The 17,986-nt window shown below is 46.6% G+C and overlaps 1 protein-coding gene across 1 annotated transcript in view; it reads left to right on the top strand.

Annotated features, from left to right (window-relative positions):
- Positions 1-17,986, top strand: part of EYA2 (EYA transcriptional coactivator and phosphatase 2) — a 293,839-nt gene that overhangs the window by 247,490 nt on the left and 28,363 nt on the right. The window contains exon 10 of the mRNA XM_032142563.2: positions 1,623-1,712. Within this exon, the coding sequence (XP_031998454.1) occupies positions 1,623-1,712 (90 nt within the window). The remainder of the gene's footprint in view (positions 1-1,622; positions 1,713-17,986) is intronic.

Raw genomic sequence — 17,986 nt, 5'->3', positions numbered from 1 at the left:
GATTTTTAAAGGCTTCTCAGAGCATTACAATATGCATCCAGGGGTGGAAACCATTGTGCTGCATATTTTCCATGTGTATCAGTTAGGATAGGTGAGGGTATTGCTGCAGTAACAAACATCCCCAAAATCTCATCTACTTCTCATTTATGATACATATCCATTGTGGTCAGCTGTATCTCTGATCCACATCATCTTTATTCTGGAACCCAGGTCAACAGAATATGTGTGGGCATTGGTGAACATAGCTGCCTTCCAGGCTAAGAGAATAAATATCCAGAATATTTACAGCCCTGTGAAGTGAGAAAAGAGAGTGCATGGAGAAGTGTGCACTGGCTCCTAAAAACTTCTGATCAAAAGTGAAACATAACTTTTGCCCACATATCACTGGCCAAAGCAAGTTGCATGGTCCAATTTCTAAGTAACATGCGTATGTGCTCCTTCTTGTAGCACATACAAGAAGTATGTTTTTTCAGGTGTACGTATGATCTCTTGCTTCCCAAAATATAAGAATTGAGCTCTCTTTTCTCACCCTTGACCCCATCACACATATGCAAAAGTTCTCTTCATGTCCTCCCAATATTAATCAATCATAACCTGAATTGAACAGGGAGGGTATGTGTCAGCAGCTAGATGGTAAGTGTTTTAGGCTTTGTGGGACACACAGTCTACTCACCTCTGACTTTGTAGTACAGTGTAGACAATACAGTGATTTTTTTAAAAATGTAAAAACCATTCTTAACTCATTAGTCATACAAAAACAAGCAGCAGACCAGGTTTGGCGTGGGGGCTGCAGTTTGTCAACCCCTGCTACATGTCATCCTTTTGCGGGAAGAAGCACCTCAGGGAGGGACCCCAAATATGGGTGAACAGCGATACAGTCTACCACACTATGTATACAGAAAAGAGGCACTTTCATTGCACAAGTGTGCAAATGCGTACGTTATACTGTGTTGCAGCTTGCTTTTGTTACTTAGTACTGTATCTCTTGATGACAGTTTCATATCAGTAACTCCAGAATGACTTCATTTGTATAATGGCTGCCTAGTTTTCCCTCCTATGAATGTACCATAGTGCCTTTGTGTTTGTGTGTTTCTATCATTAACCTTCTATTGTTGGATAACGGGGATTTTTTTAAATATCAAGAGGAGGGAGTAAGGCAGTGTGCATAGAGGGATTGTTGGAAAGAGAGACTCAACATCCCAACTCTCCCAGTAGTTTATACTGAAATCTTCCAGACCTCCCTGAAAACAAAAATATGTTGGAGGGAACCCCTGAAAACATGCATTTGCCAGGAGGCCCTTTTTTATTACAGCCATATCATATCTGTGATAAATGTCCTTGCAACACTGAACACTGTTCAGTGCAATCCCACGGTCATTTTCCAGGAGATTTAAATACTGGAGAGGGTAAAAAGAAATGGTGAAAACTAGAAGTGAGATCCCGGAAGCTGTACAACATGATCATCACACCAGCCTCACACAGAGACACATTTTAGGCCACGCATGAGCTGAGCAGATGAGGAAAAACCAAAACTGCTTTTCAGCAGTGGGATGGGACCAAAAGGGTAGCTAAGATTCCTCAGGCTCCGCTCACATGTGATTTTCCCCTTCTCTGCCTCACAGGACACCACGACGTCCGTGCGCATCGGCCTTATGATGGAAGAAATGATCTTCAACCTTGCAGATACACATCTGTTCTTCAATGACCTGGAGGTTTGTGGTTGCTGATTTCATTTAATATTTGCCATGTTTAATCACCTGCATCTAGTTTATGGGAAGAAGGATGCTGCCTTTCCTTTCTTTTTTTTTTTTTTTCCTTTTTCTTTTAGAAGCTTGAAACTTTTGCTAACAACCCCCCAAAAGGCCCAAAACTGTGGCCGGTGATGGTTTATTGGAAACACACTTAGCTCAATTATCTCCCTAGCTTTCCTGTGCAGTTAACGGGCTCTTCTCTGTTCCAGTGGTAGCGTCCACTGGCAGTTTTACTAATCCAATAATGGCTATGTCGTTTCTTCCTCCTGAAATTTGCTATTTAATAAGTTTATTAAGGCAAATTAGTACAGATCCTCCTGGGTCAGTAATAATTAGCAGTGGCCCAGGATGGAAGCTTTTAAAAACAATTTACATTCCCCTAAAAGCATGTTTTATAAGGATAAAGAGTGAGAGTGAGCAGTGGGAATATACTTACTTACAGTATCTGCTCCTGAGCCCATAAGCAAGATCCAAGGGAGGTAGGGAAAAAAGCAGAAGAGCAGCTTCAAAAATAAATTGAATTCATTTGTTTATACCCAGCCTACGTCAGAAAGCCTATTTCGAATGGGAAACATATTTAAACTAGAACTAGTAACACAAAGGCAAAGGGAAGCAAAGCTATGTCATGAATAAGGGTAAGACATTGTACAAAAAATATCCAGGCTCAGGCTAACTATTGCAATCAAGTTCAGAGTGTATCACTTCCTGGTAGCCAAAGTAAAGAGGGAAATACAATGAGTTACTTCCCTCTAATGAAAGAGCAAGCAACTTTCTCCAACGTGAAGAAGGGGTTTTGGCTGATAAAAGGATCAGTATGGAAATCTTCTGGCTTTGTAAATTATGTTCACCTTATTGGTTCAACAGATTGAAAAATAAAGGCAACCAGCTGGGCGCGGTGGCTCACGCCTGTAATCCCAGCACTTTGGGAGGCCGAGGCGGGTGGATCACAAGATCAGGAGATCGAGACCATCCTGGCTAACATGGCGAAACCCCGTCTCTACTAAAAATACAAAAATTAGCCAGGCATGGTGGCGGGCACCTTTAGTCCCAGCTACTCGGGAGGCTGAGGCAGGAGAATGGCGTGAACCCGGGAGGTGGAGCTTGCAGTGAGCAGAGATCATGCCACTGCACTCCAGCCTGGGCAACAGAGCAAGACTCTGTGAAAAAACAAAAAAGAAAAGAAAAGAAAAATAAAGGCAACCTAAAATAAAACTGTTTACAAAAGAGCAATTCTATTTCTCTTAGTAGGAATATTTTCTCCTGAAATCTAGAATATCCCTGGGGACTAAACTGTGAAGTAGAAATATAAAGGTTATGGATTTCAAATCCATCCTGGCTAGCCCAAGGCACTACTAATATTTATCATTAGGAAAGCATACAGATTTTTCTTTCTAGTCTGCAGGCTAAAGTTCCAGAGAGAGGAATCCTTGCTGAAATAATCAATCTTGTGTTTTATCCAATCTTTGTAAGCCTCTTGGGCCTCAGTCTTCACATCTATAAAATGGAATTGGTATTCTCTGCCGACATCTGTTTCAAAGAGCACAACTAGGTAGAAACTTGAGGAAGAAAGAGAGCTTTGGAGCAATGGAGGATAAATACCATTGGCTTCAAGGCTTGGGACTGTCTCTATTCAAAAGCAAAGTTCAGGCTCGCTTCATGATGACATCTATGGCTCGAAGGACACAAGAGAGAAAAAACAAACAAACACAAAAAACTATGGCCGTTGAATTCAGTGAGTATTTATGGAGCCTAATGCAGTAAAGACTCAGCCAATTGCAAAGATCAAAACCCAACTCGCTTTAACCAAAAGTTGAAATTATTGGCCCTTGTAGTTGAAAAGTCCAGGGTTGTTTTCATTCTTGTTTATTGCCCCCACTTCTGTGAGAACAGGGAACGCTCTGTCTGATTGACCCTGAATCTCCAGGGCCCAGGCAGTACACAACCAAACAAATCCATAAACAAGACCATTTATGATAATGAAAAGGATATGAAGAAAATAAAATAATCAGATGTGAGAGCAAGTGACAGGAGATGGAGGAGGGTGGGGGGGTAGCCTTCTTGAGGGTGCCAGTCCAGGGAAGGCCTCTTAAGGCAGTAACACTTGAACCAAAGGATGACAAGCAGGCAGCCAGATGGAGATCGGGGGCAGTGGGGCGGGAACAGCAAGTGCAAAGGTCCTGAGTGAAAACAAGCATGAAGCCCTGTGGGATCAGAGAGAAGGCATGGGGGCCGTAGTGCAGGAGTAAAAGTATGGAGGCGGCCAGGGTAGATGAGCCTGGGGCAGGAGATATTACAGCAATCGAAGCTCATTCTAAGTGCCTTGGACATCCCTGGGGCAAGCTGGTATTAGGCAGGAAAAGCCACAAGGTCTGGGTTGTGTGTTAAAAAGACCTCTCTGGCTACTGTGTGGAGAATGTGCAGTCAGAGGAGAAATGTGGGCTGGGCATGGTGGCTCACACCTGTAATCCCAGCACTTTGGGAGGCTGAGGCGGGCGGATCACTTGAAGTCAGGAGTTCAAGACCAGCCTGGCCAACATGATGAAACCCCGTCTCTACTAAAAATACAAAAATATTAGCCAGGTGTGGTGGCGGGCACCTGTAATCCCAGCTACTCAGGAGGCTGAGGCAGGAGAATCACTTGAACCCAGGAGGCAGAGGTTGCAGTGAGCTGAGATCAAGCCATTGTACTCCAGCCTGGGCGACAGAGTGAAACTCCATCTTAAAAAAAAAAAAAAAAAAAAGTAAAGAAAGAAATGTGGAGGCAGGGAGACCAGCCAAGAGGCTACTGCAGTAGTCCAAGCAAGAGAAGAAAATGGACTGGATCCAGGTGGTAGGAAGACGCAGACTTGAGGGTGAGATGAAGCCAAGAGGACTTGCTGATAGACTAGATGTGGAGGTTGGGGGAGAGACAGGTGGCAAGGACTCCTGGGCTTGATCTGACCAGGATGTGTTGTCCTTCACTGAGATAGGCAAAACAGAGGAGGTGTTTGGTATGCAGTGGAGGATCCCATCCCCCTGTCTGGGGTACATGGGGTTTGAGATGTCTGAGACGCCCTGGTGAAGATGCCAGATCGGCCAGCAGATACATGAGTTTGAACCTCCACTGCAGTAACAACACCAGGCATGGAATAGGCGCCTTGTGGATCTTGGTTGAACCTGCGGCTCAAAGCCAGGTATTCTGCGGGATTTGTGTGTATTTCAGGATGATGTCTTCAGAGTCTTGCCCCACTCTGCTGTTTCTCTCTGGCCCCCGAAATCGAAGTTGCACCTCTGGAAGGAGGATCTTAATTACCAGCTGGAGCTACTTAGGGAAGCCAGTTTGTTTTTATTTTCTAAATTTATTTGGAAAGTGTCCCAGTGCCAGAAGCCCCCAGGGCACCTCAGCAGAATTGAAACCATGTTATACGATGATGAGGTTAAAATTCACACAAGTGAAAGCATATTGTTTGTTGGTGCAAGGCAGTCCCTGTCAAAATCTAAAGCACAGCCTTCTGTAGCTGCCCAGGGAAGCTGTGTGGACCAGGAAGAGGCGTGCTCATGGCCGGGCAAAGCCAGAAGCCTTTGTTCTCCAAGCCTGTAGTACCACCCGTAAGGGAGTTCCTTCCCGCGTCCAGCAGCGCTTCATGAAGAGCTTACCATTTGCCAGGCCCTAATGGAATGCTGTGGATTCAGCAGCAAACCAAACACAGCAAGACTCATGCCTACAAGGCATTGACCTTCCAGTTCTGGAGGCTGACCATAAACAATGGAATGCAAAGTATAATGTCAGAGCAAAGTGCTCTGAAGAGAGACCAAGAGAGTCAGGGAGGAGGCTGTCACCGGGGCTTTTGTTTTGTGGTTTTTACTTGTTATATCCAGGAGAGGCTCCTCTGACTTTTTTTTTTTTTTTTTTTTTTTTTTTGAGACAGTCTCACTCTGTTGTCCAGGCTAGAGGTGCCGTGGTACGATCTTGTCTCACTGCAACCTCTGCCTCCTGGGTTCAAGTGATTCTCCTGCCTCAGCCTCCCAAATAGTTGAGATTACAGGCACACGCCACCATGTCCAGCTAATTTTTGTATTTTTAGTAGAGACAGGGCTTCGCCTAGTTGAGCAGGGTGGTCTCGAACTCCTGACCTCAAGTGATCCACTCTCCTCAACCTCCCAAAGTACCAAAGTACTGGGATTACAGGTGTGAGCCACTGCGCCCAGGCTCTTCTGACTTTTGAGCAAAGACCTGAAGGAGGTGGAGGAGGAGGCCATGCCGATAACTGGGTGAAGAGTGTTCCAGATAGAGAGAAGCGCTGTGCAAAGGCCAAGGCACGATTAGAGTTGGTGGGCTCCAGAAACTGGGAGGAAACCAGCAAGACAGAAGCAGAGGGAACAGGAAGAATTGCGGTGGGCAATGAGGGTGACGCCTTTGGGCCATCGTAAGGCTTTGGGTAACAGCCAAGGGTGACAAAAGCCATCGGAGGGTTTGGAACAACATGATGTGACTTTGGTTCAGAAGCTGCCTCTGGCTGCCTGGTGGAGAACAGACTTCAGAGGACAAGGATTGAAGCAGGTATCCGCATTAAATCAGCAACTTCCAGACTCCCAGGGGAAAGAATCCGTGGGGTTTAAAGAATGGTCCAGGATTGGCCTGGTGCAGTGGCTCACGCCTGTAGTCCTAACACTTTGGGAGGCCAAGGCAGGTGGATCACTTGAGGTCAGGAGTTCGAGACCAGCCTGGCCAACATGGTGAAACCCCATCTTTACTAAAAATACAAAAATTAGCCAGGTGTGGTAGCAGGCACCTGTAATCCCAGCTACCCAGGAGGCTAGGGCAGGAGAATCGCTGGAACCCAGGAGGCAGAAGCTGCAGTGAGCAGAAATCGCCCCCACTGCACTCCAGCCTGGGCGACAGCGAGACTCTGTCTCAAAAAAATAATAATAATAATAATGGTCCGGGACACAGAAGGTGCCACATGCAGCTGTATCTTAGGATATTCTGCATGCATGTCCCAAGTTGAGGACAAAAGCCTTCTAATCAGTTCCATCTGCTGTTGAGTCCTGGCTCCACCATCTCCTAACCTGGGCAAGTCTCTCCATCCCTCTGAGCCTCAGTTTGCTCATCTGTTAAATGGGTGGAAGAAAATCCCCCACCGTCTAGGGTTGTAAGGATGGAGCTATGTGAAAGCAGTCAGCACAGAGCCTAGCATACCTGCCCAGTGTGGGGGCCTTTCCACCAGGGGGCTACGGGGGCTATGTGTGTCCCTGGGGATAGACAAATGGGGGTTCTATGGTCCAGGGCAAATTGTTTAATTGCTACATATTTATTTTACTGTGAATTAGAAAACTATAACTAGCTTGCCAACCCCTAATTTTACAATCATTTTATAAAAGTATAGGCAACACAGAAATATGACAAAGATGATGACAGTCATGAGCAGACCAGGCCTGGGTCCCAGCCAACTGCTGCAGCTTGGGCATAAATATCGACAGCTCCTTCCCCCGCTCCCTGCCACCTTGCCTTTGTGCAAGAGCTGCTGATTTTGCAGCTCTTACTTTGCAGGGCAGGTGAACCCTCCTCTGAAATGTCACCTGGGTCATGGGTAAGGGTGGAAGTTCGGTTAAAATTCAAGCACCTGCTCAAGATCTGTCAAAGCTGTCCTCCGGCCCCACGCTGCTGCGCTCACTCTGAAAGCTGTTCATGGGAAGCCCCCAAGCTCCACTTCCCAGGGCTGTGCCACTGTCAAGTCAGAGCTGGACCTAGGTCTGCGGCCTCTGTCCCAGCCAAGCGGGGACTCCTCAGGTTTTGACTTCTGTGCTCGGATGCAGCCAGGAGGAGATACTGTTCAGCCCTGCCCTGTGAGAAGAAGAGAATGGGGAGGCCTGGCAGCCGAGACTGTGCTACTGCACTCCAGCCTGGGCGATAGAGGGAGACTCCATCTCCAAAAAACAAAAAAAAAAACAAGTATTATTTATGTTTTGAGATATCACAACTTTAATTGAAAATACATTTAAAACCTAGACTCATGTTGAATGGCTGAAATTTTATAGGCAGTGTGATTAAAGATGATTCCAAATTTCAGCAAGGGGACATTTAGTTCAGGCATGAAAAAGAAGTTAACAAGCAAAGGTAACTATAAACAAAGGCATCATAAATAGATATAAAGCCAGAAGAAAAGGGATCTAAAGTAGACAGAGAAGATAGGCTGACTCTCCAGTTGCAGATTTTCATTATCAGCTCATAACACCACTGAAACTCTCTGGCGATTTGCTATCCACATCCATGGCGTTTGGTGGCCTTAAAGATTGTAACAGCCCCCATCCTCTTGGTTTAAAATGGCAGGTGTGTTGACAAGAACTGTCTTAGGTACCCCCTGCCTGCTGGGCATCCCATTCTTCTTGGTGTATATTAAAAGAACACAAGTTTGGGCCAGGCACGATGGCTCATGCCTGTAATCCTAGCACTTTGGGAGGCTGAGACAGTGGATCATTTGTGGTCAGGAGTTCAAGACCAGCCTCGCCAACATGGCAAAACCCCATCTCTACTAAAAATACAAAAAAAAAAAAAAAAATTAGCCGAGCAGGGTGGCATGCACCTGTAATCTCAGTTACTTGGGAGGCTGAGGCAGCAGAATTGCTTGAAACCAGGAGGGAGAGGTTGCAGTGAGCCGAGATCACACCACTGCAGTCCAGACTGGGCAACAGAGCGAGACTCCATCTCAAAATAAGTAAATAAATACATACATACACACACACACACACACAAGATTTGCAGGCAAGATGCAGCAGGACTGAGGAGGGGGCCTTCCTTGCTCTCCCTTGCCTTAGCAGGCTATCTGTCAATGTCAGCATGTCCTCTGGAAGCCAGGAGGTGTGCCTGAGTGAGGTGCTGGCCCCTGAAGATGTCCAGGGGCTGGCATAGTGAGGGCAGTAGTAAGAGGGAGGCAAACAGTTTGGCCCCAGGAGGGTGGAATTAATGCTTCTGGCCAGGAAGTCAATGGTCATACAGCAGCGGCTGAGGTTGGAGGCACCTGGCGTCATCCTGCCTTGCCTGCGTTTCTGCTGCATTCTCTGGTCCTGGCCCCTGTCCGCTTCTCTTCACTCCCCTTGCCATTACCTCTGCAGTCTAAGTCACCATCATCTTTCTCCTGGATGCCGTCACCGCCTTCTCACTGTCTCCCTGCTGTCTATGAATTAGGATACAAGCTCATCAAAATAAAGAGGCTTAAGTACAACACAAATCTGTTTCTCTCTCATGAGGAAATGTGAAATGTGAACAGTTTGGGGCCAGAAAGGCAACTCTTCCATGCCAGAAGCCCAGGCACAGCGGCTTCCTTTCCCCCCACCCCCCGAAAGACAGGGTCTTACTTTGTCACCTCTGTCACCCAAGCTGGAGTGCAGTAGCATGATCATGGCTCACTGCAGCCTCAACCTCCCGGGCTCAAGCCATCCTCCCACCTCAGCCTCCTGAGTAGCTGGGACTATAGGCAGGCGTCACCACGCTCTGCTAATATTTTTATTTTCTGTAGAGATGGAGTCTCCTATGCTACCCAGGCTGGTCTCAAGGAATCCTCTCGCCTTGGGCTATCAAAGTGCTGGGATTACAGGCACATTCCAGGCAGCAGGGGAAAGAAGGAGGCAGAGACAGAGAAGGGCACCACCCAGCGGTTGCAGTTATCTCTTCTGCTCACACCCCATTGGCCTTAACGTAGTCACTTGGCCACACCTTCCTGCAAGGGAGCCTGGGAAATGTAGTCTTTATTCTGGGCAGTCACGTGCCAATAAAAACTGCTACTATAGATAAAGAGGGGAAGTGAAGTGAGTATTGAGGGTCAGCTGGCAGTCTCAGCCTGACACCTTTCCTCAGTTTTCATCACAGTAGCCAGAGAGGTGAAAAGGAAAGCTGAACATGTCACCTTCTGCTTAAAACTCTTCAGTAGGCTGGGCACAGTGGTTCACGCCTGTAATCCCAGCACTTTGGAAGGTCAAAGCAGGTGTATCACTTGAGGTCAGGAGTTCATGACCAGCCTGGCCAACATGGCAAAACCCTGTCTCTACTAAAAATACAAAAACTAGCAGGTCATCATGGTGGGCGCCTGTAATCCCAGCTACTCGGGAGGCTGAGGCAGGAAAATCGATTGAAACCAGGAGGCAGAGGTTGCAGTGAGACAAGATCACACCTCTGCACTCCAGCCTGGGCAACAGGTGAGACTCCATCTCAAAAAAAAAAAAAAAAAGCTCTTCAGTGAACTATTATGGACTGACCCCACCTGCCTCTCCAGACTCTTTTTCTCCTACTCTTTTCATCATTTGCTCCACTCCAGATCCAATGGGTTTTTTTAAATTCCTTGAACATCCATGCTCCCCACTACCTTAAGATTCTGCCCACGCCATGCCCTCTGTATAGAACACACTTCCCCACCATTCTCCCCTCCTCTTGTTCTCAAGGTCCAAGGCCTCGCCAGTTGCTATGCACCTCTTAAATCTCTGAACCAGTGCCATGTCCTTAGTGAAGTCTTACCTGATTCCCCTCAAAAGGTTAGATTCTGCCATCGTATGCTCCCAGGATGCCTCATACTTATGCGGTACATTTTGTACTCTTTATAACCATTTCATTAATTATTTGAAAGAATTGATGTGAATTCTGTGTTCCCCGCCAGCTGTGTGTTCCAGGAGGGCAGAGAACATGTCCGCTGTGCTCACTGCTATAACTGGCACGTATTAGGTGATCAGTAAATCGTTGTTTCTTGACTGTTGATGATCTTGCCCTACAACCCCATCCATGGTAACAACTGCCTTCTGGAATTTCTAACTTTCAGGAAACTGACTTTGTTTATGTGCCTTTGACTTCATTAGAAATTAAGTAGGTTAATGTGGTCCACACGGAACAGGATGTTTATCTCTTATCTGCAGAACTCTAGAGGTTAGCAATCCAGGGACCTCTTCTCGATGAACAACTCAGATTCCTGCCAGCTTGCACCTTCACCAACCCTCAAGTGTCTCTCTTGCCCTCATGGTCCAAGATAGTGACATTTCAGTTCCAGGTATCAGAATGGAGGAAGGGGCAAAGAGGAACTGCCTTTTCCCTTTTCAGACAGCACCTGGAGGCTCTCGAAGACTGTCCCAGAAGCGCCACACAGTACTTGCACTTACATCCCATTGGCCAGCAAGGGAGGCTGGGAATTGTAGTCTTCATTCTGGGCAGTCATGCCTTACTAAAAATTCCATCACTGTGGAAGCAGGGAGAACAGGTACTGGATGAAAAACTAGCAATCTGCCACAGCACTTAATTCTCACCTCCTGTTTTACAGACCTCAATTTCTATTTACTGCATTTTCTTCTCCTCAAATCCTGGTCTCTTGTTCTGCAACCTCAGCCGGGTGCCTGGACCCTGACCCATTCTCCTCATTTGCTAGATCCTCTAGTCTGGCATGTTTGCCCTGGATTATTCCTCCACACTGTACACATACCTCCTACCACCTGTATTGTGAATTACCAGCCCTGCTCCTTAGCAGTGTCATTTGTGTGTTGGCAGGACAGGGGAGTGTACCATTTTTTTTTTCTCAGAGAGACGGCATTCTGAATGTTCTCATCCACATTAGTGTCAGTGTGTTTAATTAGAGCAGCATTCCCACCCGAGGGCAGCCCCATCCCTTGGATGGATAGGGGGGCACATTAGAAACTAGTGGTGGGGCCAGGAGTGGTGGTTCACGCCTGTAATCCCAGCACTTTGGGAGGCTGAGGTGGGCAGATCACTTGAGGTCAGGGCTTTGAGACCAGCCTGGCCAACATGGTGAAACCCCATCTCTACTAAAAATACAAAAATTAGATGGGTGTGGTAGCAGGTGCCTGTAATCCCATCTACTCAGGAGGCTGAGGCACGAGAATCACTTGAACCTGGGAGGCAGTGGTTGCAGTGAGCCGAGATCACACCACTGCACTCCAGCCTGGGTGATGGAGCAAGACTCAGTCTCAAAAAAAAAAAAAAAAAAAAAGAAGAAGAAAAGAAAAAAAGAAACTGGGGGTGGAGGGGGGAGCAGAGATTGCATTGAGCCAAAATCTCACCACTTCACTCCAGCCTGGGTGACACAGTTGAGACTCTGTCTCAAAAGCAAAAAGAAAGAAATTGGGGGTTGGGGTAGTTGGTTGTCACATGAAGGGAAAGCACTGTTTGCTTTTAGAGGCAGGGCCAGCAATACCACTCAACCCAATATGTTGGACGGTCTTGTACAAAGTTTTAGGGGAAAAATGACCAGTACATCAGACCAGTGATGTCATAGGTAATGATGCCCAGGATGAAGCAAAGGTTTGTGAAGGAGCATCAGTGTAAAGATAAATGAGGAGGCCAAGCGCAGTGGCTCATGCCTGTAATCCCAGCACTTTGGGAGGCTGAGGTGGGAGGATCACTTGAGCACAGGAGTTCAAGACCAGCCCAGCCAATGTGGCGAAATCCCGTCTCTACTTAAAAAAATATATATATATATATATTTATATATTTATATATTTATATATTTATATTTATATAATATATATTTATATATTTATATATTTATATTTATATTTATATAATATATATATATATTAGCCAGGCATGGTGGTGTATGCCTGTAGTCCCAGCTACTACGGAGGCTAAGGCAGGAGAATTGCCTGAGCCTGGGAGACAGAGGTTGCAGTGAGCCAAGATAGCGCCACTGCACTCCAGCCTGGGCAACAGAGCAAGACTCCATCTCAAAAAATAAAATAAGGAAAGAGCCTTTCAGGAGAAACAAGATGACCCTAAAGATCTTTGGCAAAAGGTATCCCTAGCCCGACACAGGAATGGCCAGGCATTCTGGCAAGCTGGAAGGGGAGCGTTTCAAGGTGCAGCCAGGGCTTTAGGAAAGACCATGCTGGAGAGACTCAGAAGTTGCTGAAATCAGGGCAGCCATGGCTGCTTGCCTGACACATGAGCCTGGTCGCTAAACGTGTGATTTATGGTCTTTAGGAGCTATCAGGAAAATAATATGTCACTGTGTTAACACTGAACTCTCTCCAAAGCATCCTGCCCAACGGTCATTAATACAATTCAGGCCACAGCCTCTTTAGCACTCTTAAGATTAGTTAAACACTTAGCACAAGAGATGTGGCCAAGGTTTCCCTCCCAGGGAGTGTACTCCTCTCTGGCTAGTCTGGAGGCAGCATTAAGCAATCTCACTTAAAAAATATACCTGCCTCAGAGGAGAAGGAGCAGCCAGGGAGTTCATGGGGGCCCTGATGAAAGTCATTTTTCTAACGCAAGTTTGTCAACAATTTCTGCATTCATGTCTCCAAGCAGCCAAATACAAGAAGTAATGGGATCAAACCACAGCAGGAGAGTTTGAGAAACCCCAGCTGTCACCAGCTTAATCAGAACAGGTTTTGATAAGTATTTGTCACTGAGTTTACTGATCAGCAATGTGCAACAACAGTAATACTAAGTATCGGCTGGGGATGGTGGCTCATGCCTGTAATCCCAGCACTTTGGGAGGCTGAGGGGGGCAGATCACTTGAGGTCAGGAGTTCGAGACCAGACTGGCCAAGATGGTGAAACCTCGTCTCTACTAAAAATACAAAAATTAGCCAGGCATAGTGGTGCACACTGTAGTCCCAGCTACTCAGGAGGCTGAGGCAGAACAATCACTTGAACCCAGGAGGCGGAGGTTGCAGTGAGCCGAGATTGCACAACTGCACTCCAGCCTTGGTGTCAGAGCAAGACTCCAACTCAAAAAAAAAAAAAAAAGAAGAATACTAAGTATCATACCTGTGGGATGCAGAAGGGCAGTCCAGTTTGGCATTTACAGTCCTAAATGACATTTGTTAGAAAAACAGGAAAATTCATAAGAATAATTGGAAAGACCATTAAAATAGATAAGGCTTTAGCAAGCTTAATCAAAGGGGAAAAGAGAGAGAGAGATCAATAAACAACATCCAGAATGAAAGGGTGGACATTACTAAAATTCAGGGGAGGTTGTTTCTTTTAATTACAAGAACGCCAGGTACACTGTTTTACCAATGAATTTGAAAATCTAGGTGAGATTGACACTTTTCAAGAAGACACAAATTACTGAAATTAGCCAAAGTGGAAATAAAAAATAAATACAACAAACCAAAGATCATGAAAATTTGTTAAATCATTAAGGAGGAAGTGCGTTTTTAGTGCCCCCACCAAAAAAGGCACCAGGTCCCACTGGTTTTAAACAAGAGTTCCAACAAACCTTCAAGGAAAGGATAAATCTCATCCAGCATAAACTACAGAGCAAAGAAAAAGATGGAATGCTCTCCCACACATTTTATAAGACTAACATCACCCTAAAGCTGACACTGGAGTTACAGAGCATATGACAAAGGACAAATTGCGGTCATCGCTGCTGAAGTTGGAAGACCCCTGCAATCCCAGCACCTACCTTCATCCATGCCCTGTGACTCTTTACAGAAGTTTTCTGCAGATCCTGTCTGAGCTTTAGTTTCCACAGTGGTGAAAAGACGGGTCTGGACTATAATTGGTATCATTTATGTGGCACCTGCCCCTTGCCTTGTAACACACCTGCAAGCAGATGGAATAGCCGTATTTTATAATTTTTAAAAAAAACACTGAAGACACTGGGTGCAGTGGCTTATGCCTGTAATCCCAGCACTTTGGAAGGCCCAGGTGGGCAGATTACCTGAGGTCTGGAGTTTGAGACCAGCCTGGCCAACATGATGAAACCCCATCTCTACTAAAAATACAAAAAATTAGCCAGATGTGGTGGCAGGCACCTGTAATGCCAGCTACTCGGGAGACTGAGGCAGGAGAATTGCTTGAACCTGGGAGATGGAGATTGCAGTGAGCTGAGATCACCCCACTGCAGTCCAGCCTGGGTGACAAGAGTGAAACTCTGTCTCAAAAAAAAAAAAGGAAACTGAAGACCTTGCTGTGTTACCTGAGCCCAGGAACGATGACACCCTTGTAGCAATGAGGATACTCAGATAATAGTTTCTAATGCCACGCTGCAAGAAAAAGGAACCAGAGCTCCATGGAGAAATGGCTGATTCTAGGGCTGGGCCAAGAACTATATGATTATTCCAGAGCATCTTTTAGCACCATAAAGGAATTGCTCAGGAAACGCCCAAAGTGATGGGTTATGCCAGAGGAACACAAGATCCAACTAAAGGGTTCCCAATGGCCAAATCCAGAAAAATAAAAAGAACAACGAAATAAAAGCTAGAGTAATAAAATAAATAATTTAATATTGGATCCCAGTGGCCCAATCTGGAACAACAAATAAAAAGAGCAAAATAAAAGCTGGAATAATAAAATAAATAGTGTAATATCAGATTCTAACCCAAAGCATAAAATAAGTATGTATGAGTCTATACTGATGTAGATAAATGATTGCATAAATAAATAAGTGGGAAGACTAAACAAATCTCCCATGCAGAAAAGTTCCAGGTAACTTATGCAGATACTACACCCATAGTGTGAGCCACGCATAGTGACTTCTTTCCAAAGAGTACAATATAGACGGGGGGAATAGTAACTTCGGAGTGGAGAACCCTGATGAAGACCACCTGAGCCAGGTGATCAAGGTCAACATCAACAGTGATTAGTCATGTTGATAATATTTACCCTTGATGTGATGTGAAGAGAACGGCACTCTCCGTCTGTGACCTTCCCAAAACCCAGGAACCCGGTGTAATCATGAGAAAAACATCAGAAAAGTCCCAGTTGACAAACATTTTCCAAAATACCTGACCAGTTCTCCTTCACACTGTCCTCAAAAGCAAGGAAAGCCTGAGAAACTGTCACAACCCTGAGAAGCCTAAGGAGACAGGACAACTACATGTCATGTGGTATCCACCTTGGGATCCTGGAACAGTCAAAGAACAGTAGGGGGAAAGCCTTAAGAATCTGAATAAGTAATTGACAGTAGTTAACACAGCACTATCTGCTTATTAGTTTTGACAAATGCAGCATACTAATGTAAGATATTAACAAAAGGAGAAAGTGGGTGTGGGGTGTATGGAAACTCTCTGTACTATCTTTGCAACTTTTCTGTAAATCTAAAACTATTCCAGGCCGGCCACGGTGGCTCACGCCTGGAATCCCAGCACTTTGGGAGGCCAAGGTGGGCAAATCACTTGTGGTCAGGAGTTCGAGACCAGCCTGGCCAACGTGGTGAAAACCTGTCTCTACTAAAAATACAAAAATTAGCCAGGCGTGGTGGCTCATGCCTGTAATTCCAGCTACTCGGGAGGCTGAGGCAGGAGAATCACTGACCCAGGAGGTGGAGGCTGCAGTGAGCTGCAGGAGGCCACTGTGTGGGCAGTGTAGTAAGGAGAGGGTAGGAGATGAGGTCAGGGAGCTGATGAACCTGAGGGTGGGCAGACCACCTGGAGCCAGGGTCCATAGTGAGGACTGTGCTTTTAGTTGGAGGGAGGTGGGATCCATTGTGGGGATTTGAGCAGGAGCGGGACATGATCCAACTTAGGGTTGAACAGGATCCCTCTGGCTGCTGGATGGAGACTAGGCGGGAGGATAGGGGGTAGATAAGGATAGGAGGAGGAGGAGTGAGGAGGTGACTGTAGTAACCTACACCAGGGGTCAATAAACTTCTGTAAAGGGCCAGATAGTAAATATTTTCGGCTTTGCACATCATACTGGACCTGTCTCAGCTACTCAGTTCTCCTGCAGTAGCACAAAAGCAGCAGCAGACAAGATGTAAATGCATGAACATAGCTGTGTTCTAATAAAACTTTATTTACACAAACAGGCGACAGGCCAGATTTGTCCCCTGGGTTATAGCTTACTAACCTCTGATCTAGGTGGGAGATGATGGTGGTTTGGACCACGGGGGAGCGGGGGGCAGTGCAGGCAGTGGAGGAGGTGAGAATGGTCAGATTGTGGGTATATGTCGAAGGGAAGGCCAACAGGATTTGGTGATGGATGGGTGGCAGAATGTCAGAGAGAGGAAACGGGGATAACTCCAAGACACATGCAGTGCCCAGGCCAGTGTTGGGCACATAGAAGGTGATCAGTGTGTACACATCTTGAATCAGCAATTTGGTATTTCATGCCTCTTTGCCTTGTCTTTAAAATCCAGTGACATGATAGGCACTGTGAGGGCAATAGCCAGATTTCATCCTTGAAGCCTCCCCTCTCTTTTTTTTTTTTCAAGCTTAATTCACTTTATTTTTCTTGTATAAAAACCCTATGTTGTAGCCACAGCTGGAGCCTGAGGCCTCTGCACAGAGACTCTGATGGGGTCTTGACAAGGTAGTCAGTGAATTCCTGACCTGAATTCCTGAATTCTAGGGAGACTTGGTGAATACAGTCTCCTTCCAGAGGTTGGGGGTTGGGTAGCTGTAGGTCTTAGAGATAGCATCAAAGGTGGCCTTGGCAAAGTTTCCCGGGGTGGCAGTGCAGCTGCGGCGTAGCAGTTATAGATACCAGCCATCAGCAGCAGCTTCTTGGGCATGGGGGCCGAGACGATGCCAGTGCCCCTGGGTGCAGGGATGAAGCGCACCAGCACAGAGCCACAGTGGCCTGTCACCTTACAAGGGACGGTGTGGGGCTTGCCGATCTTGCTCCCCCAGTAGCCTCTGCACATGGGGACAATGGAGAGCTAGCCCAGGATGATGGCCCCGCGGATGGCAGTGGCCACCTCCTTGGAGCACTTAACACCCAGACCGACATGCCATTGTAGTCACCGATGGTAATAAATCCCTTGAACCTGGTGCGCTGGCCGGTGCGGGTCTGCTTTTGCACTGGCATGATCTTCAAAACCTCATCCTTGAGAGAGGCCCCCAGGAAAAAGTCAATGATCTCAAACTCTTTGATGGCCAGGAAGAAGAGATAGATCTCCTCCAGGGACTTGGTCTTCATGTCCTTGACCAGGTGGCCCAGCTTGGGGATGGACGTCCACTCCTTGTCCTTGGTCTTGCCTCTGCGAGCTCCTCAGCCTTGGCCCCGGCCCTGTCCGCAGCTATGACCCTGGCCCCAGACGCCACTGCTGAAGCCTCCACCGAAGCCACCGTGGTTCCCCATCCCAGGGTCCCCAGGGCCTCCAGCACCCACATCCCCCAAAACCGGATGTTTTCTTGGAGAACAAAGAAGCTTCCCCTCTCTTGACCCATCATTGCCTGATGCGGTGCCAGGCCCATAGTAGGTGTTTGTATAGTCTTGGGATAGACAGATCTTCTCGAGCACAAGCTCTGAAAGGAGATGGGTCTGGGTGCTGGCTCCTCTTCCCCTCACCTTGGGCACATCTGAG

The sequence above is a fragment of the Hylobates moloch genome, unplaced genomic scaffold, assembly GCF_009828535.3.
Source record: "Hylobates moloch isolate HMO894 unplaced genomic scaffold, HMol_V3 SCAFFOLD_21, whole genome shotgun sequence".
NCBI classification, from domain to species: domain Eukaryota; kingdom Metazoa; phylum Chordata; class Mammalia; order Primates; family Hylobatidae; genus Hylobates; species Hylobates moloch.
Note: the sequence above shows the minus strand (reverse complement) of the source record. Positions and strands in the feature narration are given on the sequence as shown.